At 42.1% G+C, this 24,403-nt stretch overlaps 2 protein-coding genes across 2 annotated transcripts in view; one reads left to right on the top strand and one right to left on the bottom strand.

Annotated features, from left to right (window-relative positions):
* The window catches only part of TRABD2A (TraB domain containing 2A), a 34,286-nt gene extending 28,539 nt beyond the window's left edge, over positions 1-5,747 (top strand). Inside the window, exons 6-7 of the mRNA XM_049784996.1 lie at positions 4,050-4,292; positions 5,556-5,747. Of these exons, the coding sequence (XP_049640953.1) occupies positions 4,050-4,292; positions 5,556-5,736 (424 nt within the window). The 3' untranslated portion in view covers positions 5,737-5,747. The remainder of the gene's footprint in view (positions 1-4,049; positions 4,293-5,555) is intronic.
* A 2,854-nt stretch (positions 5,748-8,601) lies between these two features.
* The window catches only part of DNAH6 (dynein axonemal heavy chain 6), a 234,817-nt gene continuing 219,015 nt past the window's right edge, over positions 8,602-24,403 (bottom strand). The window contains exons 69-77 of the mRNA XM_049784607.1: positions 22,679-22,798; positions 21,879-22,000; positions 20,361-20,490; positions 15,792-15,919; positions 15,064-15,249; positions 14,320-14,392; positions 13,455-13,606; positions 11,957-12,179; positions 8,602-8,729 (exon numbers count right to left, since the gene is read on the bottom strand). Of these exons, the coding sequence (XP_049640564.1) occupies positions 8,626-8,729; positions 11,957-12,179; positions 13,455-13,606; positions 14,320-14,392; positions 15,064-15,249; positions 15,792-15,919; positions 20,361-20,490; positions 21,879-22,000; positions 22,679-22,798 (1,238 nt within the window). The 3' untranslated portion in view covers positions 8,602-8,625. The remainder of the gene's footprint in view (positions 8,730-11,956; positions 12,180-13,454; positions 13,607-14,319; positions 14,393-15,063; positions 15,250-15,791; positions 15,920-20,360; positions 20,491-21,878; positions 22,001-22,678; positions 22,799-24,403) is intronic.

The raw sequence follows: 24,403 nt of genomic DNA, 5'->3' as shown, positions 1-24,403 counted from the left end.
ATGCTTAAAGTTCTGTGCTCTTCCCCCAGACTTTTGGGACATTTCTTTGGGGTAGATTGTGGAAACAGCCATCACATAAAGTCATAGAGACTCAGGTACAGGAAGAGCTTTACCTTGGGGAAAGGAACAGCAAATTGTTTCCTATCTCATAGGTTCCTTCCTTTTTCCTTGTCTCCCTCCCTCCTTCCTTCCTGTGCCCCTTCCCTTGGCCTGCAGATGGTCTTTTTTGATGCACGCACTTCTGGTCTGTGTGTCCAGCTTAATTTTAATTTACTTCTACAGGGACATAGGTCAGATCCACTGAATGGCTCATTTTATACCAATCACCACTTTTAATATCCAACCTATTCATTCACATTATATATATAATATAATATAATATAATATATATATATATATATATATATATATATATATATATATATATATATATATATATATATATGTCTCACCCCAGATTTGTGGTCCCCAGCACCCAGTCTGGCAGATAGTTTAATTTAGGGTACTACAGAAGAAAAAAGCCACCTGCTGAGGGAGAGGTAGGAGTCAGCTAGCATGTCTACTCAGTGGCCTCCATCTTTCTCCTCACAGGAATCTAACCCCTTCACTTCTACGTTTCTCAGGCCACATCCTTACCCCATGTTCCTCTCCAGAGGTCCCTCCCATTACTTCTTGTCCCAGATTCTCAACAGGTCCTGATAGGGATACTCTAGGCTGGTCTTACCCCCATCTTCTTCATGCCCCATGTAATAATAGTGTACTTTTATTTACTTGATAACAATTCTTCACAGGACACATACCAGATTACAGAAGCCCTCCCTGGAGGCTTCTCATCTTTTTTTCTTCACCAGGCCTCTGGCTTTCTTAATTTAAAGATTCTCAGATTTGGTTTCAGTCTGTTCTTGGCATTTCTATGAACTTTGTGAGAGCCTTTTCTTAGAAACCATCAGTGGTTTCTTATTCTCTCCTCCTGTCTACTTTGTTTATATTGATGTTTCAGAAATCACAACCTTTTCCCAATACAGACATGCTCCTTGTAACAGAAAACTTATGCTCATGAGGATGTCTCCACCTTCATTTATGCAGGAAAATAGTGCCTTGTTCAACTCCCCTGATGAGGAAATCCTGCTGCCATCTGCATTTGTTCATTTCTCCCTCTAGTTCTTCAACTCTGCAGGTCTCCCTAAACCTTAGAGCTATTCCTGGAAAACAAGGTTGCTGGGCCTCCTGGTCCTTCCTCATTTTTCCATCACAGGCTGACTAAGGAGATTGGTTTTTAGCCTATGCTTCTACCTGAGGAGCATATATATTTGCATGTGTGATTACATGCACTTGTGTGTATGCATGTTGCTGTGTTGAGGCTAACCTCAAATCCTGACCCTGGCCCCTGGGTGTGAGGGAGAGAAGTGAGGAATCAAAAATTTAAAAATATGTCTTTAGGGGGTGGGAGAGATAGCACAGCAGTAGGGCATTTGCCTTGCATATGGCCCACCCGTGAGGGACCCAGTTCTATTTCTGGTACCCATATGGTAGCCCAGCCTGCCAGGGGCTATTTCTGAGTGCAGAGCCAAAGTAACTCCTGAGCAATGCTGGGTGAGACCCAACAACAATTTAATCAGTTAATAAATAAAGTTTTAAAAAAATATGCCCTTAGATTCTGATATGCAGGGTGAGCTGGTAAATGGCTATTATCCTTCTAGGCAGTTTATAGATCTCAGGGGAGGAAAGGAACAATTTGATCATTTTCTGGGGGAGGACCCAGTTTATGTGTTCCCTCAGATAATTTTCAAAACCAGGCTAGGAGGTGACAGAAAGGGGGTAATGTATCTAAGTACAATTGGGACACAGTTGGACTCCTCTGCCTGCAGTCTGTCCTTCTTCCATTTTCACTCTCTGGTCTCTTTGTCTTGGTTTATGCAATTTTCTCTGCATGGATTAATCCATTTCTCTTGTCCCTCCCTCATTTGGCTGGGCCAGACTCTGAGATTCAGTACAGGTATCGCAGTCCTCTCCACTTAACCAGCCTGGATTTACCCTTTTGCAGGAGGTAAAGAAATTAAGAGCAGTCTTAAGAAAATTGTATGTGTTCCCTGATGATGTATTTATTGAAGTTTTTATAATGGTGAATTTGCCTCCAGTGCTCCTAGGTGAGGCTGTGAGTCTGAGGTTTCTGTGAGAGCTCTTGTTCCTTTGAAAACAAGAGGGCAATATTTGAAGAACCTTGAGTGAGAGAAATGGTCACAATGAAGAGGCTGGTGAGGACAACAAGGATACTGACTGTGGAGAGAAGGGCCTGTGGAGAGAACTGCTTTCTTCTTCCCTTTCTCAGCAGTCATATGATGATCCTGGAAGGATGATTCTGATCACATGGAACTTGAACCTGGGCAGGATCTGGGCAGGAAATTTACTAAATGGTCCAGCCAGCCGTCCGAGTTTTGTGGTGAAACAGTATTAGGAACACAGAGAGGGGTTGTGTGCATCTTAGGGTGAGGGTGTCTGGAGGATGGATTACTCAGGAAATGTTCCTCACTATGAAATTCTTTCTTCCTAGGGCAGAGATGAGAAAAAAATGGGGTCCTTTTAGTTTGATCTTGAAGGTTTAGCCAATTCTTTTTTTATCCCTACTCTTTCCAGGATAATTAGACTTTTTTTTTTCTTTCTTGGTTCAAATTATCAACTGGGTTAAAATCAAGATGTCACTAGAACTGCATTCTCTTCTGGAGTTTGTAAGAAGTCACTAATTATATGCCTTTTCCAACTTATAAAGACTATTCAAATTCCTTATCTTCTGATTTGATTTTTTTCTCCCATCTTTAAAGCCTATGCCATTATATCTCTCACTGATTTCAGAAAATTTTTTTGGTTTTGAGGATTCACATGATAAGATTGATCCCAATCAGAAGGTCTGGAATAATTCCCCACTCAAGTTCCTAAATCACATCTGCAAAATTCTTTTTATCATGCAAAGCAACATATTCAAAGGTTTAGGGGATTAACATATTCAAAGTTTAAGGGATCAAGAAGTTGAGTAATTTAGGGTGGGGCTGAGGGTAGTATCTCTTTTCTTACCATAATTTTCTTATCTTTTCTTCTGGTCTGCTGAATGTTTCTGGCCACTTAGTGGGGTACCTTAGGGTCGCAGTCAGCCCTACTGAAGTATATTATAGTGTCACTTTCCTCAGATAGAGGAACTGGGAGAAAGTGGAACACATTTAGTGAGTACCTGTTGTGCATTCAGCCTGGTACAAAGCTGGGCTTACAACTCCACAGCAACCTGATGAGAGAGATCAGCTTTAGAGAAGAAGCACAGGCCCAGAAAAGTCAATTATCCTTTCCCAAGGCTCTTTAGCTTGGATTCCACAAGCCCTTTTATAGGAGGAGAGAGGCCATGCCAGACTGGGTTTTTTCTTTCATGGAGTGTCCTATTCAGAACTGCAGGCAGAAATAAGCAAGCTTACAATGAGATAGTCCTATATTGTGGCCCAAGGATCATAGGTCAAGCCTTCATGAGTAATTAAGAGATTTACCTTTGATGGGTATTTAGGCTGGCCCAGAAGATCTGGGATGAATTAGGGTGTATTTAGCAGCTGGAATTTTCAATCCTGGCCACCCTGACTGGTCTGGGAACTATTAGGCTTGATCTGAGATCATGTGATCTCTGAGAACTTGGTTTTTAGACCCTCTTCCTGGAGATCACAGAAATGTTAATTGATTTGACAATTTTTTAAACCTCCTCTTTCCTTTATGTGTGACTTGGTATCAGATATCTTTAGTGATTTTCAAGACTGGTGACTGGTGTTTAGAAAATGGAAGTAATGATGTGAAGTTAAAAAGAAATGTTATATTTTCACTTCAGGGCTAGCCAGTTTTGAGAGTAAATGAGGGAGAAATGAAGGCACAAAGTGGTAAGTTCTTTAGGTAGCTCAAGGGAACCTGCTCTCTCCAGCTGGCTTGAATTTTTCACATTACTGAACTGTTGTGAGGCTCTGAGTAGGGACTGGTGCGTGGAGTGTCCCAGTTCCAAGTGAGGCCTTCCAACCTGTTCACAGAGAGAGGAGTAACAGCTCCTCAGTGCTGCCAGCGCCTCTTGCCACCTTGGACCTGGAAGCCCCAGCACCAGAGACTGGGCCTGTGGTGCGATCACTGATGTCATCTCATGAGCCCCTGACCAGAGACACAGGCCTGGGCCTGCTGGAAGTAGCAGAGCGAAAGTTCCGGAAGAAGTGGAGGCGGCCACCTCAAAGGCAGAGACTACGGCAGTTCAGTGACCTGTGGGTCCGATTAGAGGAAAGGTGAGGTGGCATACTGTGCTTGGCCGGGCTGGGTTGGACCTGCCAGAAGCCCATCACCACCCTGTGTCCCCCAGCCCAGGAGAGTCCTGGTGACAGCCTGGTCCACCGCTTTGAGGGCAATCGTTCAAGACTGGTTGGGTGAGAGCCCAGTGTCCCATCTTTGGAGCATCCTTTCTTTCCCTTTCCTCATTGCCCCAGGCACCAGAGATGCAACCAGAGTGGATGTTTTCTCAAGCCAGGTCAAGGGCAAGTGTCTATGTTAAGGAGCAAATTGAGGGAGAGAGGTCAATAAAGGGTTACTGCCAAAGTATGAGGAGGGTCTGGGATGAGTGGAAGTGGTCTAGTCTGTGTTGAGATGCTGAGTGTCCTGGTACCACCTCACATCCGGGTTGGATCCTGGTGGTACAACAAATCAAATTAGGACATTTCCAGCACAGTGCATTGAAGTGTGAGCGCCACAGAAATTGTGATACCCACCTCTCTCAGCTAAAGTGTGAGGGCTCACAGTCACTCCTGGAAATAGGAAGCAAGTGTGCTGTAGGCCTGCTGGCTCAGTGCTCAGGCCTGGTGCTGAGGTTCTCAACCTCAACATAGTGGGCATGTGCTCTAATATTTTAAGCTCTCTCCTCTTTCCCATGGTTTGTAGTTTTAAATGAATAGAAGGTGGGACAAATGAGACACAGGGACAGAATCTCTGGGTGTTCATTCCTATGGCGATGCCTGATCCAGATGGAGCCTTCAACCAGCCTTCACTGGCAGAGGATTTTTCTACTGGCAGGATTTTCCCAGTCTTGCTCATTTCCTGTCAGGGTGACCATGGATGGGATAGGGCATTTAACATTAATTAAATTGGAATTGAATTGGAAAGTTAGTGCGAGTTCCTGATCTGAAAGCCTGCATGGCAGAGACCCAGGCAGGACTACTCTTGGCCTAGTTCTGCCTTTGCATGTGCTCATTGGGGAGGGTTCCTCCCTGAGATTGTCCAGAAGCTAATAGTTAGCAATTCTGAGTAGTGCCCCCTCATATATCATTTTAATAATCTTGAAACTAAGATACAGTAGCCTGTACATAGTACATAGTACTATGTCATAGTACATCTGCCTTGTTTCTCTGTGGCAATGATGATGAGGGCCCTAGTTTCAGGAGACCAATTAACATGCTTCTGGGGAAGAAGCAGATGAAGGAATGGTGCTCGCATCTGAGGACCTTGGAGTATCCAGAGACGAAAGCTGTGCCCTGAGACTCTTTTTCTTTGCCTCCTAGTGCTGTGGTCCCACAACTCCCGGTGCGTATTTTGGATGGACACATCACCAGGCTTCAGCTCCCACATCATGGTTATTCGCACCACAGTCAGATGGTGGCCAGCTCTGCCTGCCTGTGTCTCTGTACTCCTGGGTTTTGGGTTATGGTGCTGGCTTTCCAAGTGGACACACAGCTCTTGTAATGGTTAGAGGAACTTTGCTGGACTTGAGGATGCACTGCTACTCTGCGCTGGTCATGACAGGCTCAAAGCAGAAGAGACATGAATAAAAACCAGTTGGAGTCGTCTTAGCAATGACTTCAGATTTTGCAACATTACTTGAGATGTATAGTCTTGTAAAATAATGGTTGCATGCAAAAATTGTAAATGAATTGTATGAAGATAATTAAACTTTGTGTTTTTAAAAAGAAAACATTGTATTTTCCTCTACAATGTGTTTCTATCCAGACAAGGTCTTGCTCACATATATTATATACTATTACTGCTTTATTTTGGGTTCTACGGCTAGACTTAGCTGTCACAATTGTGGGTCCTGCCCTTTTGTCCTTCTAACTGCCCTTCCCCTGTCCATTTTGGTTCCAGATATTGGGGATTCTAGTATCCTGGGACCATTGTCAGTCTTATTTTAGTAAGTGAACATAGTGCTTCCTGCTTCTGAGAAGTGCTGCATCACTCACATGTCTGCATGTTTCACTCACCTGCTGAACTCACGGCATGCATGGTGATTTTCCAACTCTTTCCCATGTCTTATTTATTATTTTTATGTTTATGGTTTTTTTTCAAATACAACCTGAACAGAAAATTTAATCACAGAACTGCTTTACTTGAGTCTGAAATGAGAATGGGACTTTCAGCCCTGTTGTAGAGCTTTATTTCCCGCTCTTCTTATACCTTTTAGTTTGGTTTCGGATCAGGATCTCTCTGCTGTGGCAAAGTTCCCTTAGGGTCCTCCTGAGTCCTTCTGGGAGCAGCTCAACCCAGAGGCAAGTGACAATGAAATGTGTCTGGGAACCTGAGAGATAGTAGAGGAGGTAAGGTACTTGCCGCCTTGCAAGTGGCTGCAGTAACCTGGCTGTTTTGAATCTCCAGCATCACATCTGGTTAACAATTTGCCCCCTGGGGTGACTTATGAACACAAAGGATTATACCTGAGCACACTGGATGTGGGCTCCCCTAAATAAACACCCCCCCCCACTGCAAATAAGTAGATATGGTTTTTTTTTTTTTCCTATTTAGGGTAAGCTTGATTGCCTGGGCTTGAAGCTAAATGAACTTCTCTTGTGGATTCATTCTAAGTTATTTCCAGGATTCAGGCTATCTTTGGGACCTCAGGGAAAAGTTGCGATGGCTCAGGACCCATCTTATCCCTTCTATACATTCCGTATCCTTTTGACCACAGGGGCAGGGACAAACATTTCCAGATTCTTTTGCTACTGTGATTCCAATTCCCCTGATGAAATGAGGTGAGATCTGTAACAAAGTCTCACACTTCACATCGCTTGTGAGTTCAGCGGTAGTGGCAGTGAGTGTAGGCATCAGTAGATGCAGGCTGTGTGGTTCTACTTCCTGAGTAGAAAGTGCAGTGCTGAGCTTGGCTTTGTTTCCTGTGACTTTCTGCCTGAGTTTCTGCCCTGAGACATAATGGTAATCCTTGGACTTTTGCAGCTGCGTCCATTCCCATGACTAGGTACATGTTCCCAAATGTTGTTCAGGAACTAATTGAAATGATCCTTCCTGTTTCTCTTCAGTTTGTGTTTGCTCTTAACTTGGATGGTATGGGGATGCAGGTGGGCAGATGGAGGTCAAAGGAAGGAAAGTTGGGTTACAGTGGTTGACACTGTCCTTTTAGCTTTCTGAAAGAGGATGCTGAGACTCTTCTCCAGAGGTCTACATATAGTTAAGTAGTTCCCAGTTCTGTGGCTCATGTCTTCGTCAAGGAGGCACATAGACACAGTGTGGTTTGCCACAGTAGCTCTTCCATCTCCACACGGTTCTATCAGTTTCCCCTTGAGATAGTAGATGTATTTGGTTGGGAATTGCCATTTCTCATACAAGTTCATCCTAGTATCAAAGCGGAAAATTCCTCTGTCCTGAGACAGGAAAGAGCAGCATTTTAGGTAAAAGAACAAATTTGTAACAGGTCTCCTCTAGAAAGAAGAAAATATAGCACCATAGGTCAAGATTTGTTCATTTGCTCTGTTAGTTGCAAGCTCTGTGTCAGCCTTAGTGGTGGAGGCCCTGGGATCATCTAACAGTGTGTACTGACCTTTCTATCACTGTGTGAAGGAGGAACTCATGCTGGGATAATTTTGCCTTCAGAAGGTTCATGAAGTAATTGCTAGAGGCTGACTGGTTCTCATAATGGGCATGTGGGTGGGAAGCATGTTTAAGAATCAGGGCTGTTAGGATATGGAAACAACCCTTAAGTACAATGACAGATGAATGAAGTTGTGATATAATCTATATTTCTCTCTCTATAAAATATTATACAGCTAAAGCAGAAGATGAAAGCATGTAATTTGCTGCAGAATGGATGGAACTGGATAGTGTCAGTATCTGCTACTGGATAGTAGCAGAACCAGAGGAAGAAATACACATACTAGGTGATCTCAAGCATCTGTGGCTTTTGAGAGATAAATCAAGGGGATGGATAGTACTGAAAAATGACAAATGCTTGGGCTTGTATGGCAAACTCAGATGACTGAGCAGTGGTGGAAGAGATTTGGGGAGAAGGACAAGGAGGTGGCTAGAAGTGACATAAGGACATTGGTGAAAGGTCATGGACACTTTGGTGATGTTGAAGGCGCAATAGTCTTGTACATAGAGACCATATGATAACCATGTTGCCTAAATTATAGTAAAATTAAATGAGAAATGGGGCAGAGCGCACTGCTTTCACACCAGAATTTGCATGTTAACTCAAAGAAAATTTTAATTTTAGATTGGAAGAGAAACAAAAACATATTTGCCATTTTTTAAAAAGAGTAGAAGGAATAGTTTTGCTCACGTGGCCACTAACACATCAAGAAAGCTCTGATCAGCTTTTTTTGTTCCGGCTCTGAGGTGATCTTTTCACTCATTCAGCTGGCAGAGCAAAGCTGAACCCTTGGCAATCCAGTAATCTTTGGGCCGTTTGGAGGGTAAGAGGATGGTCACCACAAAATTGGTTGAATGACCTAGGTAAGGATACAGGGGTGGAGGAAGAGAGAGTCATTTTTAGAGGAAAATTCTCTGTTACAAAGAGCACTGTTCTGGGAATCAAGACATCTGGTATCAGATCTGACTGCTTCTAAAGTTGATAGGAAATAGTCCTGGGGCTGGAGTGATAGTCCAATGGGAAGAACTTTTGCCTTGCATGTGGCTGATCCTGGTTTGATCCCTGGTATCCCATATGATCCCCAGAGTGCACCAGGAGTGATTCTTGAGTGCAAAGCCAGCAGTAACCAATTAGCACCACCAGTGTAGCCCCCAAACAAAAAAACAAAAACAAAATAGTCCTCTGGTGGCTCATTTTAGGGGATAGTGGGTTTTGGGCCACACCTTGCAATGAACTGGGGCTGGCTTAATCCTGGCTCTGGATTCAAGGATCACTCCTTGTAGGGCTTGAGGGATCAAATGTGGTGCTGGAGATTGAACTGAGTCACATTAAGGCGGTACCCAACTCACTGTTCTGTCTGAGCTGGTGGTTCAGTTTTATGATCTACAAATGAAAGATTAGAGGGAAAAAAAGATCTTTTAGGGCTAGTATGAATTGTGTACTTCTTCTAGGCTTGTGCTAGTGTAGTATCATTTTTATTACTACTGCTTGGTTCCTTTTGTTAAAAAAAGCATTTTTGTAATTTTATCCAATAAGACATCATTCAATTAAAGTAATGGGCAAAAGACTTGGTCACTTCATCAGAGAAGTTGTGTATAAGCATAAGAAAAAGAGTCATAACTGTGACTGAACAGAACCTACCTTGGGACCAATAAGAAAAACCCTACCCTAGGCTGTAGCCAAGGACTCCAACAACAACAACAACAACAACAACAACAACAAGATGTTTTATTGCTGAGGCCCAACTTGACAACAGAGACTGAGCAGAACGTTTGGATCCATAATATCCTAGGCTTCGGCTTAGGGACTGAACGAAAACAGGGAGCAAGTGTTATAGAAGACTGCACACAACAACATGATGGATAGGAACCTTTAGAACCATAAAGACTCTATCCTAGACCCTGACCTATGACCTACGCAAATACCAAGATTGCTAGCTACAGTGGCTTGATTTTCTCACACACAACGAAGAGGAAAGTTTCCTGGCACCACTAAAAAGCCTTTGGGATAGGGTAATGAGTATATATGAAGCCAGGGGTTGATCCCATGATGGTATGCTTCAAGGATGGAGAAACCCTGAATCTCTTAGGCCACGGGAATTCCCTTTCTTCCCCAATGCTTACTGTGCCTATGCAAAAAAAAAAAAAAAAAAAAAGTGGGGGGAACGCCAAACCCTGCCACTCCAGCACCCCTACTTTTTCTTGTTTTGTTTTGATTTGTTAGTTTTTGACTTTATTTTCCTTCTCTTTTTTCTTCCACTTTTCTCTTTATTTTTCACTCTTGTGGTTATTATTATTATTCACTCTTGTGGTGATTTATTTTTATTTTTATTTGCCGGGTGCATTTTTTCTTTTTTCTTCCATTTTTCTTTCTTTTTTTTCTCTCTCCTTTTTTTTTTTTTGGTAGTTGTTACCAATTATTTCTCCCTTTTTTCTTATCCTTTTTATCTCCAATGATAGTGGAATGGATACTCAATCTACAACAAGCTGTAAAGTGGAGATCAGTTGCACTAGCATTCTGGGGGGTAAAGGAGGGAAATATGGGATACATGCTGGGAACAGGGGTGGAGGGAGGACAGCACTGGTGGTGGGAATGCCCCTCATTCACTGTCACTATGTACCATAAATGATGCAGTGAAAGATTTGTAATGCAATTTGGTCACAATAAAAAAAAAAAAAAAAGAAAAAGCATCATTTGGGAAATGTGAATTAAGGAGATACCACTTGGTTTTCTTTGGGTTTTGGGCCATAAGTCTTGAGTGGTGTTCAAGTCTTATTCCTGCTCTGTATTTAGGGATCACTCCTAGAGGTACCTGGGAACCCCAGACCAGAGATGTCACTTTTTAATCTCCCTCTTGATCTATTTATCTATATACCTACCTATCTTCCTTCTATCTCTGGACTCTATTGGCCCTTTGTAAGAGTTCTCCACCCCTCCAGGCCCCCTCTTTGTAAGAGTTCTTAATCCAAGGATTAGTGCATCTTCAGTTCTTGGAAATTATCAGCCATTTCTTCAAGTGTTATCACTACATTCTTCTAGATCATCTTATAGATAGATGTTAGAAAATAGGGCTTTTTATGCAGTATTACTTTAGCTTTTAGAAATTGTATTTGCTATCTTTTCAGGAATCCCCCCAGCTAATTTTCTTTGTTCATACTTTTTAATGTCTACATTAAATTTTATTTGTTGATAAGGTTTTCTTTCTATCTGATTTCAGTTTTAAAGGAACTGTACCTTAGGTTTTGATCTACTCAGATTTTCTTTATTTGTGGTATGAATGTCCATATATTAGTTTTTTTTTTTTTTTTGCCAAACCCAGCAGCGCTCAAGGGTAACTCCAAAATCTGTGCTCAGAAATAGCTCCTGGCAGGCATTGGGGACCATATGAGATGCTAGGATTTGAACCACCGTCGGTCCTGGGTTGGCTGCTTGCAAGGCAAACGCCCTACCGCTGAGCTATCTCTCTGGCCCCTGTTAGTTGTTCTCTTTAAATTTACAATTAATTCCATTCAAAAAGTGCTTACAGAACATGTACTTTATCCCAATAATTTTTAAAAGTCAAGTTTATCAGATACACTATGTAATATTCCTTAGACTATTTGGCATCATGTGATTTTGGGTTTCCTTGTTATTTTAAATATTATTTTATTAAAGCCCCATGATTTACAAAGATATTTATTACTAGATTTCAGGCATACTATATTCCAGCACTAATCTCACCACCAGTGTTTTCCTTACACCAGGGTTCCTCTCTCACACTCCTTAACCCCCTTTCTATTTACTGTTCTTAATATTTATTGCCAATCACAAGTCTCATTGAGTTTGAAAAGGAACTGAGGCAAGCATTTGCATAGCTCAATATTTTGAAATTAGAAGTTGCTGATAACATACCATTCTTACTAAACCAAGAGAAGTAGCATTTATAAGAAAGCATTTATAACATCTGTCTCTAGTCAGTATTAAGAAAAATAGTGTATAATATCATACTGTAAGCCTGCCAACTCCTCTTGCATATGAGTTTAGTGCTTGGACTTGATTGGAATTTGTACTTGGCTGTTTTTTGTTTTAGTCTTAGAACATCCTCACCTGTGGTTGAGAGTGTGCCTGCCCGTGCTCCAGTTTTATAAAGTGGAGAGTGGTAAAGTGTTGGGTTTGGCTCATAGTTTTGGTGGGGTTCAAAGTGTACCACCGGCAGCATTGGATTCATCTGTCCAGGCAATGCATCTTCTATGACCATATCCTTATTGTCCCATCGAGAAGCATCCATGAATATCCCATGAACAAGAACACCATCAGTAGGTTGGGTCAACTGAAAGATAGCCAGAAATTTGAGGTGAGATGAGAAGGATAGGAATTGTGGGTCATAACTTATATTGCATATTCTTAGTTAATTAATTTTTGTTTTGGGGCCACCTCCTTGAGGTTCTGAAGGAACCGTATGTGGTGCTGAGGATCTAACCTGGATCGACTGCATGAAAGGCAAATATGTGACCTGCTGTACAATCTTTCTGGCCCTGAATTCGCATCTTTTAAACGCTCACAGAGGATTCTGCTACTGCTGACCTGGGAGTCCCAGAAAGAGGTTAAGTTTAATGAGCCTCTGCTCTAAAGAGAATAAATGATGTAAGCCATGTTTAAATTGCACCATTCATGTATTCCTGTGAATTAGGTACTCTAATCATATGATGTGGGCTGTTAACCTATCCATTCTGCTAGGAAGCAGTTGAGTTAATGCGCAGATAAATTCTGTTTATACCAATATTGATTGGGGGAGTACTGTGCACAGTTTCATTTGCACTGCCCTATTACTTAGAGGTGGGCTCTAGTCTCATTTTGCAGGTGAGAGTACTGAGGTGGAGACAAGGTTATAATTGTAGAGAGAATGCAGAATATAATTTCAGGCCTACTTCTGAAACCACCATTTTTCTCCTCTGACTATATTGTCTCTGCTAAGAATGAGAAAGTTACTGTCGATAGTTTAAGAAATATAAAGAGCATTGCCAGAGGGATATAACAGAGACTAAAGCACCCACCTTACATCTTGCCAACTCCAGTTCAATCCCCTTTGCTGCCTGTTATCTGAGCACTGCTCAGAGAAGCTCCCCAAGCATAGAGCTAAGATGAGCTCCCTAAATTCTGCTGTGTGTATTTCAACTGAGCCCCAGCCCCTAAAATTAAACATGAGAAAAAAAATCTAGCAATACTTTAATATATGTGCATATATATGGATATATATTTGAATCACACCTGGCAGTGCTCAGGTACTCTGGGCTCAGGAACTATATGGGGTGCTGAGGATCAAACCTGAGTGAACTGTGTGCAAAACCAGTGCCCTCTCACTATACTAACTTTCTTACTATACTTTCAAAATATGTGAAGCATACTGATTCAGACAGTTCTCACCTTGTTCTTACTAAGGGGGTCGTTTATCATGAGGGGTATAAGAATCCATTCTGCCACCCCCAGTCTACACGGGGGGTGGTAGAGGAGTGGGTCAGGGAATGTTGGGTGAGGGAATGTTGGCTAAAATTCTGGATGACAGTGGGACAGTGCTATGCTGTGACACTCATTGAGGGGACGATACCTCTAGGTCCATAGGTAATTCTTGTCCAAACTGCACAGTCTTGGCAGCTTCTACAACTGCAGCTTGATCTCGGTAGTTTAGAATTATGTTGTACTTAAAGTTCAGCTCATCAATAGGTAAATTATATTTCCGGGCATGATTCTGAAGTGTTCCTGTAAGCATAACCAAGAGAATAAAGATTAGTCCTTCACAGATGATCATGACTGCTCAAACCTGGCCCCTACTTGCCCAGCCTGGCTGCTCCCACATCCACAACTTTCCCTCCACTGGAGAAGACTCAGCCTCTAACCTGATTTTGAACTAGGACAGCAGATGGGACTCTGGAGGTAATGCTGGGATGGGTGGGCCAAGTTAAATATAGGTTTTGGTCAAGGTTGGGAAGTGAGACAGAAGGCCAAGTCTGAAGTACTGCTCTGTTAGTGAAGGAGACAAGTCAGTGAGGGGCTTTCAGAGGCCAACATCCCCCATTTTTAGAAACTTGCTCCACTTATCTTGTCTGGGCTGTTATTAAGGGCTCAGGAGCACCAGAGGAAGGGCTGGCTATTCAGCAGTTAGTAAGTAGCCCGGAGGCCTTTCTCTAGTGGCATTTTCTGCTCAAAGTTTCCACCAGATGTGGGTTCAAGTTGGGATCCTAACAGATGGAACACACAGGTCACATTGTGAATTGGGGCCCACTAGGGTGTTCCTGACCCCGAGGTGCTTCTACTTGTACTACTGAAGAGGGGCAGGATCTGGGCTCTTGGTCAGCACCTGCTATTTCTGCTGGGTCACCATGAAGTGGTCCTATGCTCTGCCACAGCAATTCTCAGTTTTTGGCAGCCCTGGTGAAACTCAAGTGGGATTTTCCTAAGGGGAACATCAATACCTGTTAGAAATCCTTGAGGGAAGAAGAAACCAGAGATCCAGAATGACCTGGGCTGTCCTCGTTTGAGCCACAACTAAAAGATAAACATGACACACAATATGATCTTTTTTTTGATAGTTTATCACTGAAATCAGGCATATTTAAAAAACTTTGTAGAAGGCAAAATCTAAACCAGTTCTTAGTTTCTCACTCCCATTCTTAGACTGCCTCCCTTGTCTCTGTTTAGGGTTTTGTTTTGTTTTGGGCCCATACTACTATGGGTTTACTCCTGGCTCAATGCTCAGGGATCCCTCCTGGAAGTGCTCTGCACATATGGTGCTGAGGATTGAACCTGGGTAGGCTGCCAGCAAGGCAAGAAGAGCCTTACCTTCTGCACAGTAGCTCCAGCAATCTGCCTCTCTTATTTATGTTTTTCACTCTGATCACAAATACAGAGCCTGGTTATTTACGGGGAGTGTGAAAATAGAAGTCTGCTTGGGCCCCCACCATAGTGGACTGTACCTCATAGTGAAGGCCCAAGAACTAGATCTAAGCATTCAAAGATGTCCTGAAATGAAAATATAATGCAGAGAAAAGGCCCAGGGCATTCTTACAATCAGTATATTACTTTTAAAGTGAAGCCATTTCTGTTTGTTTGGGCTCAAAGGATCCCTCTGAAGTTGTGTATCTCTTAAGTAAGACTTCCTGAGGAAGGGCAATAATTGTGCTGCCAGATTTGAACTTCAAAGAAATGACTTTTCTTACATCCACAAATGCTGTCCTCAGTATCAGGTCTTTTACCCATGATCCCAGCGGCTTAAGAGATGGGTAGGCTGAGTTGGACCACAAAGAGGGAACCTGGTTGTTGATGAAACTGTTGTATACTTTTTCCATTTCTTCAGACATTACTACAAATCCAGCAATGGCTTTGCTAAGCATTTCTAGAGAAGTCTAGAAAGAAAGAACAAAAAAAAAAAAAAAAGGTCAGTGCCCTTTGCAGATATAATTACCAGCAGGGAATACCACTCATTTATGGTGGCACCTGCTGGCTGGATTCTATTCATTCTGCACAATGTTGCTGAGCCAGACTCTTCAAGTTCATGTAAATTCACAACATGTGTTCAGAAACTGTGTGTTCTGGGTTTGGGGGATGAGTCAGGTTGAATGGTCAATGAAGTTTAGGAATCCAGTGAAGTCAGAAGAAGGGAAGGAGAACTGTCCTGGGTCATGCTGAGGGTATAAGACAAGATTAAAAGGAAATAAGATGTGTAATAATACTCATTCATTGGGCCATTAGTAGAGAATCACAGATTGTTGAGGCGTGTAAATTCTATATTAGACTTGGTGGCTTAGAAGAAGTGTGAACAGTTTCAAATGGAAATGTAGAAGTAAGTGGTGGGGAGGGAAGAGTCTAAGCACATTTATATTATTATATATATGTGTGCTCCAAAGCTCTGATGCCCAACAACAGTGGTGGGGGTGAGTAGCCTTACATGTATTAACTTCAGCAGGTTGTTAAATCGGTCCACTTCTTGTCCAAGCACAGTGGTCAAGGAGTTAAGGCGACCTTGCTGATCCTTGACAAAAAGGCTCTCAGTAGCACTCTCCATTTCTAATTTTTCTGAAACACACAGAACTAATGTCTCAGGCCAGTTGTTGCATTCTCCCCTTATAGCACTGCTGTTGTAATGTACTTACTGAAACACTTTAAAATTTTCTTTTCTGCTGATCAAATGGCAGAAGACAAACAGTTACCAGGTAGAAAAGGAAGGTCCTAAGACCTGAGGTGTTAGGGGCCTTTAGTCCACTGCTTCACTATATAGGAATGTTAAACCTGCACAACTGTACTGCATACAGAGGGGTGGAGGATTAGGGCAGGAGAGCCTGTACCAGGAGACAGTAGACTTAACATTTTTCCTGTTACTGGGTATTATTCAAAGGGGCTGATGAAATTATTAGACAGATTTGTGGTTTAACTGGATGAAAAATTTGCTCTTCCTTTACCCTACAATTCAGACAATGGAGGTTTTTGTTTGTTATTAAAAATGCAGTAGTTGCATTTCCCTTGCATGTCTGTCTAAAGTGTGAGTAATTGAGTGGCTCTGAAATACATTTACTATAAATTATTTACTACAAATTTCCTCTTAAGCACTCATGCTTTGGCTGCTATAGAACTACTGTTGTTGAACACACATAGTAGGGTTAGCACTATCTTTTGGGCCCATTGCTGCAAGTACAGGGCTTCTTTATCTTCACAGGCCACTTACTGTGTTAGCCATATGTCTGCCCCTCAGCTTCAACTGATAATATTGCTTATTACACTATGTAAGAATGCAAGCTTTTGGGGCCGGGTAGGTGGCGCTGGAGGTAAGGTGTCTGCCTTGCAAACGCTAGCCAAGGAAGGACCGCGGTTCGATCCCCCGGCGTCCCATATGGTCCCCCCAAGCCAGGGGCGATTTCTGAGCACATAGCCAGGAGTAACCCCTGAGCGTCAAACGGGTGTGGCCCAAAAACCAAAAAAAAAAAAAAAAAAAAAAGAATGCAAGCTTTTATGAAGCTTGGAAAAAAATTTCCTAGTTACCCTTTATATTTAATTTTATACTTATCATATTTTATTAGATCTGCTTTGGAAAATAGCTGTGTCGGGGCCGGGCGGTGGCGCTGGAGGTAAGGTGCCTGCCTTGCCTTTGCTAGCCTAGGACAGACCGAGGTTCGATCCTCCGGCGTCCCATATGGTCCCCCAAGAAGCCAGGAGCAACTTCTGAGCGCATAGCCAGGAGTAACCCCTGAGCGTCACATGGTGTGGCCCAAAAACCAAAAAAAAAAAAGAAAATAGCTGTGTCATCATCAATAGAATCCTCCATTCCCATATATATTCTTTTGAAGGCCTGGTTTAAGTAGCAAATAACAGACTTCTGAGGTCACACAGGCTCTTTTCCTTTTGCAGTCATAGGAGAATTTGCAAGAGCCATTTTGTGATTCCAGGACATCATAACATCATAAGAAATAAATTTTTTGTCTTTGTCTCTGACTCCTCAATACATCTAAAACCCTTATTTCCCACCCAGGTGTATATCTATATCTATAAATATAAATATATATACATATGTATTTGACTATGGCTTCTGAGTGATATAGATTAAAGGACTTTTATTACTCATAAGTCACTTTCACACCATAGCTTCTGTTAATGAGGTCATTTTAGGGGAAGCTCCTAAATATTGGTGTAGGTTAGAGGACTGCTTATCAGGACTGGAGCAGTGATTAGAGGGTTGAAACTTTCAGCTTTACCTTCTGGCCCAGGAGAGGAGAGGAGTTTGTGGGTTGAATTGATCACTAATAATCAGTGATTTGAGACAATTCTGTAACAGGAGTTTGGAGAGCTCCTGGGCTGGTGAACCCATCCGTGTGCTAGAAGATGGTTCCCTGCCTCCATGGGCACCAGAACTCCCCCCGCCCCTTACAGAACTGTCTGGACCTTCTCCATGTGCCTCTTCATCTGGCAGTATTCTTTATTATATCCCATGTAAGAACTTACCATATTTTCCGGCGTATAAGATGAATTTTGAAATGAAAAAAAGTCAACCGAGGGGCCGGGCGGTGGCGCTGGAGGTAGGGTGCCTGCCTTGCCTGCGCTAGCCTAGGATGGACCGCGGTTCGATCCCCCGGCGTCCCATATGGTCCCCCAAGAAGCCAGGAGCAACTTCTGAGCGCATAGCCAGGAGTAACCCCTGAGTGTCACAGGGTGTGGCCCAAAAACCAAAAAAAAAAAAAAAAAAAAAAAAAAGTCAACCGAAAATCGGGGGTTGTCTTATACGCCGAGTATATCCCGAAAAACATTTGGATATGCCGCTAAACGAAAATCATCTGGATATTGCCACGAAATGAATTTTCCAACTCGATCCTGCACCAATCACTGCAAGGCTGCTCGGACCACCTCTCTAACTCAGCCAATCCAAGCAGGCTTTTGATGTATGCAAATTAGACGATGTTCTGGACCCAAATCTACACTGTAAAAAGCCTACTCAGATTGGCCAGAGTCAGAGAGGAAGTCTAAAATGAAGGGGTCGTCTTATACGCCCAGTAGTCCTATACAACGGAAAATACAGTAAAAATGTGATTAAGTGGGCTGGAGAGATAGCATAGAGGTAGAGTTTTTCCTTGTATGCAGAAGGATGGTGGTTCAAACCCCAGCATCCCGTATGGTCCCCCGAGCCTGCCAGGAACGATTTCTGAGCATAGAGCCAGGAGTAACTGCTGAGCGCTGCTGGGTGTAACCCAAAAAACAAAAACAAAAACAAAAAAAAAAACAAAAAAAAATTTTGATTATTTTTCTAGTACTATGAGCCACTGTGGCAAATTAAAGAAACCCAAAAAGGGATTTTTAAGAACAATTGTTTAGAATCCGTTGACCATAAGAAAAGGATACAACCTGGAACTCACTATTGACACATAAAGTGTAGGACATTCTGGTGGTACTGAACCCTTACCATGTGGGGTCTACCCTCGCTATAGAATATTCAATTGTTGTCCAGAAAGCTAGAGAATTGCTAAGTGAATTGGTGGTAGAAATGTGACAAGAGAGAAAAACAGCAGCAGATTAAGATATCTAAGACTTTTAAAGAAGATCAAGATATATAAATTTATGATCACTGTGATCTTTTGGGGTGAGTCCTAAACTCATCAGAAGATAAGGTAAAGTTAATTTAACCATGTATCTTTTTTTGGGGTCAAACCTGGCTCTGCACTCAGAAATCGCTTCTGGAAGGTTTGGGGGACCATATGGGATGCTAGGGATAAAACCTGGGTCCAGCCCAGGTCTGCAGCATGCAAGGCAAGCCTTACTGCTGTGCTATCACTCCGGCCCTAAACATATATCTTGAATGAAGAAATAATAAGGGTTTGACAGTTGGGCTGTTGAGTAGAACATTTTACAATCATAGAGATATTTTCTGTGTTATCCAAATACAGCAGCATTTGAAGGAAATGGATAAAAATTTGATTTAATTTGAATTTCAGTAGCCATATGTGACTGTTGTTTTAATATAAAATAATTAGTCCTTGAGTTGGTAGGGGGATAGTGAAGCCTTTCTGGGCTCGACCTGGCTCCTGCAGCCCCCACAGACTGGCAGATTTGAAGGTTGCAGGATGAGGGCAGAGAGATTTACAAAGCAGTCAGATGAAGTTCCAGGAGTCAGCCAGCTTTATTTCACGGTCCCTACTGTCATGTACACCTCCTCACATGGCCTTTTCCTAGCAGTTACTTCTCCACTCCTTCTGGCTTTCTCAGCCTCTTGTCTCCCTTTCAACAGCTTTTTCCAGGCTTCCTAGCTGACTAACTTCCTTTGATGAAGCTACTACTTCTTCTTTGATGATGCTCAATTGCTGATGCTGAATCTCTCTATTGATTCTCACTTCTGCTTATTCCCACTTTTGCCCCACTTCTCTCTCTAACTCTCCTTAATCCCTCTCTCCCCACAAGTCAGCCTCCTTTACTGGCCCATTCCAGGTGTGGGCAGTTCTGATCATTCAGGTGGGATAAATAAGAAGTTGGGGGAGGAGATACCCACATGTGACTAGTAGCTACTGTCTTAGAAATATGCCTAGAGATATTATGAGGCTCAGTTAAGTCTGGTTAATGTTTCATTTGGTTAGAAATAAACTTCTAATATTTCTCTCCTTTTTTTTTTGTGGGGGAGTCACACCCAGGGATACTCAGGGGTTACTCCTGGCTCTGCATTCAAAATTACTCCTGGTGGTGCTCAGAGGACCCTATGGGGTGCCAAGTATTGAACTCAGGTTGGCTATGTGCAAGATAAGTCTGTACTATACTATTGCTCTGGCCCTCTCCTAATATTTTAGGCAGTTGAGATGTCTAGGAAGAATTGGATGTGTGTGTGTGTGTGTGTGTGTGTGTGTGTGTGTGTATTTTATAGAGAGTTCCACATAAAGTTTTACATTTCAATGCAAATAAAAGCTTAGATTTGGACACTTGCTTTCACTTAGTTCTGAGTTTATTATGGTAAGTCCCATTTTATCCAGATACAGAAATTACTTCTTACCTGGAACTCTGGACTGGATGGAAGTAACAAGGTCTTGAACAATTTCATCATTGCTTTTCCCCTCTCCACTGGAAGATGACCTCGGCTGAACATCAAGTATGATGTTGATAAAAGTGTTGGTCTCCTTATACTGTGATGATGGGAAGAAACATAATAATAAAGACTTATTATCAAAAAGGAGTTTACTTGTAGTGCTGCATGGCAGTTGTCATAAAGAAAGTCTGGTCTGGAGCATAGATGTACAGTGGGTAGGGTGCTTGCCTTGCACATGGCTGATCCAGGTTTGACCCTTGGATCAATACCCCATAGGGAGGTGCTTGGGCCACACTTCACTTTGCTTAGGGTTTACTTTTTCTTTTTCCCTCCCCCTTAGGGTTTACTTTTGACTCTGTGCTCAGGGATCACTCCTAGTGGTGCTCAAGGGACCATATGTGGTTCTAGCAATCAAACCCTGTCGGCTGTATGCAAGGCAAGTTCTTTACCTGCTGTACTATGTCTCTGGCCCACAAGTCTGAATTTTTTGTATGGTGTTTTCCATCCCTTGTTCTTCAGTAAGTTCCCCAACCCTTCTTCTATTTGTTTAGCTTTTGCTGATTTTTTCTATTTATTGAGCTTTTAATGAGAAAAGAGACAACTGATCTCTGCTTGCCCATTGACTGTCTATAAAAGTTCCTTGATTTGCACTCTCAGAAGGCAAATTACTGGGTTGAGAAAGGACACATTTCTTTTTTTTATGTTAATGTACTCTGTTGATGGCATGAAGCCAATAGAAAGCAAAACAACTTGCTGATATACAAAACTGGGAAGAAGAGAACAAGAATCTTAGATCTCAAGCATGGTTATGACAGAGCCTCAAAAACCCTGTAGGGGAGCTTGGCCTACTCTTAGATAGTCGAGCTCATACTGAAGGAGCAAAATTCCTGTTTTCTCTTTGTATCGTTGTTACTATTGCCTGGTACTGTCTATTTGTTACTATTGCTTAGTACTGTGACATTCGTAGACTGTGTATTTTAAAAAACATATTGTACTCTAGGTAACATGGTCACACTACTGTTAATATTGATGGTTTTGATGAACCATGTTACTGTGCCTTCAAACCACTGAAGTGCCCAAGACATCCTCCAACCCCCACCACAGCCTTTGTATCATTTGGTGAAATAAGTTAAAGTGCACAACTTTAATTTATCTGCCTTGGATATTTGTTACTGCACTGCTGTAATCCATCATCTATGGATCCACAAACCTTGTGTAATATGATACTGATACATCTAGCTTAGTGGCAGAAGGAATAGCAAGGAACAGCTGGATTATCATCTCAATACCTATTAATGTGTTAAAGTGGACTTGCTGGTAGATTATATGTTAAATAGAGGCCCAGGAAGTGGAGGAAGAAAAGAAAAAGGAGGAAGAGGACTGACTAGTGACAGAAAATGATCTTAAAATCTAGTGAGGTTATTATTGATGTGCCAAGTTTATACATTTAATATAAATATATGTTTGAAGTGGAAGGCCACCTACCTGGAATACTAGGTTGGCATTTTCATGCATTCCAAATATTTCTGGGTCATCTATCAGAGGTAGATCTTCAATGTAGTCCTTAAACTCTTGTAGACTGTCAGACAAGGGGGCAAAATAAATGCCTGTTGGTGAAAATACAGAAGGCAAATGTATCTGAAACAGTCTCGCTTTGTACTAAAACTTAAGTGCTTATGTACACACACACACACACACACACACACACAAACACACACACATGCACACACAGAGGACTTGGGAAGCTAATTAGTGTTCTAACCACCAAAGTGTCTCCTGCAGACATTACCAGATTCTGAGAATGCTGCTGAAAGTGTACTTTGTTACTGCCTAAATTCACAAAACTTTTTTTTTTTTTTTTGGTTTTTGGGCCACACCCGGCAGTGCTCAGGGGTTACTCCTGGCTGTCTGCTCAGAAATAGCTCCTGGCAGGCACGGGGGACCATTGGGACACCGGGATTCGAACCAACCACCTTTGGTCCTGGATCGGCTGCTTGCAAGGCAAATGCCGCTGTGCTATCTCTCCGGGCCCATCACAAAACTTTTAAGATGTATTTAGAAAGAATACAACAAAGCTTAGAACATAATCATTCTGAGTGGCTCCTACATGAGATCTACATTTTTTCCTATTTCTACAAGACTAGTATTGAGGTTGGTCAGGCATGGAGATAGAATGTGGGGGAAAAGATTTAGATAGTGAAGGCAAGACATAGAGCTCCTAAGAGATGCTGCTAGCAGTGACCTCTTAGATGAGATCTACACCCATACACTGAAGAGCTTTTCACCTGATTCCGAATATGTATAATTCTCTTGTAATGTCTCTGGAGAAAAAAACTTTTTCAAGACAGTACGAAGACATCTTTGATCCCAGGTATCTGTCACTCTACCACCGTATGTAATTTCACCTGAAAAGAAATTAGCATTAAAATACTATTTTTTATTGATATGTATACCTTAATTCTAAAAGGTTTTTTATGTACATATTTGGCAATGAAAGTGGAACTATAAGAATTTCCTTCTACCAACCTCTAAAAAGAGATTGAAGATTAATTATTTTAGGTTTTTGATTTTGGACCACCGTTAATACTCAGGGCTTACTCCTGACACTGTGCTCAGGGATCATTATTGGTCAGGCTTGGGGGGGGGGCATATAGGGTCCTATTAATTGAATCCAGGTAGGCTATATACAAGGTAAGAGCCTTATCTGCAACACTATCTCTCTAGTCTTATAAAAGTTAATTCTTTAAAAAAATAGTGTGTATGCATGTATGTGCATGCATGTACACACATGCATATACACATACACGTTTTTGAACCATACCTAGTACTGTTGCAGGGGCTACTCCTAGATCTGTGCTCAGAAGCATATGTAGAATGGGAGATCCAAACGAGGTCAGGAGATACAAGAAAAGCCCTTGGTTTGACCTCTGTACAATCTCTCCAGTCTAAAACATTTAGTAAAATTGACTACCTTAGTATTTACCGTAACTTTCTCATCTTCAACTTGTTCATTATGTTAGAAATATATTTTTTCTTAATTCCTTACTCTCTCGTGTGTGTGTGTGTGTGTGTGTGTGAGAGAGAGAGAGAGAGAGAGAGAGAGAGAGAGAGAGAGAGAGAGAGAGAGAGAGAGAGAGAGAGAGCTGAATCTGCTGAATCTGTGCCTAAGTCCTGGTAGGGTCGGGGGACTGTAGTGACAGGGATTAAACCAGTGACAACCACTATCATTCTGCCTCCTCCCAATCCCTTTTAAACTGTGGCAACTGGGTGAAGGAAAGTGATTTTAGTCTTTGAAATTTGACTAATTTCATCCAGAGAACTCCCCTTCCAATTTTGTTGGATCAGTCAATTGGGCAGCTGGAAGGAGAAGTATATAATCAGTTCTATTGGTCCCACACTTGAATCCCTGTATGTTAGCAATTGTAAGAGTTGCTCTTGAATTTTCCTGGGAATATTCTTCAGTACCCTCTAAGGAATCCTGGAATACTAAGTTGGGTTCAATCTGTGTGGATCCATAGTTTGGGCCTAACTGAAAACCCCTCTTGGATCCTAGGGGCGTGGTAGGCATGGAAACTCCAAGTTTTTCCCAACTGCAGGATGGATTCAGGTATATCTCCAGTCTTAGGCTTTACTATATCCCAAGTGGAAAAAATTTAACTTCCTCCTCCTGCCTTAACAATGTCTTCTTAATTAGATCCCCAGCACCACAGTTCCACCAGCAGTGAATAAGAGTCCCTTTCTCCCCTCATTTAAGCCAGCACCGGTTGTTCTTGTTCTTTGTGGACATCCACATGTTTTCTATTTTAAAAGCAAAAGCCTGGGAGCTAGACTGCTTGGGCTTAACTCTTTTTTTTTTTTTTTTTTTTGTGGTTTTTGGGTCACACCCGGCAGTGCTCAGGGATTATTCCTGGCTCCAGGCTCAGAAATTGTTCCTGGCAGGCACGGGGGACCATATGGGACGCCGGGATTTGAACCGATGACCTCCTGCATGAAAGGCAAATGCCCTACCT

This window comes from Suncus etruscus, chromosome 12 (genome assembly GCF_024139225.1).
Source record: "Suncus etruscus isolate mSunEtr1 chromosome 12, mSunEtr1.pri.cur, whole genome shotgun sequence".
NCBI classification, from domain to species: domain Eukaryota; kingdom Metazoa; phylum Chordata; class Mammalia; order Eulipotyphla; family Soricidae; genus Suncus; species Suncus etruscus.
Note: the sequence above shows the minus strand (reverse complement) of the source record. Positions and strands in the feature narration are given on the sequence as shown.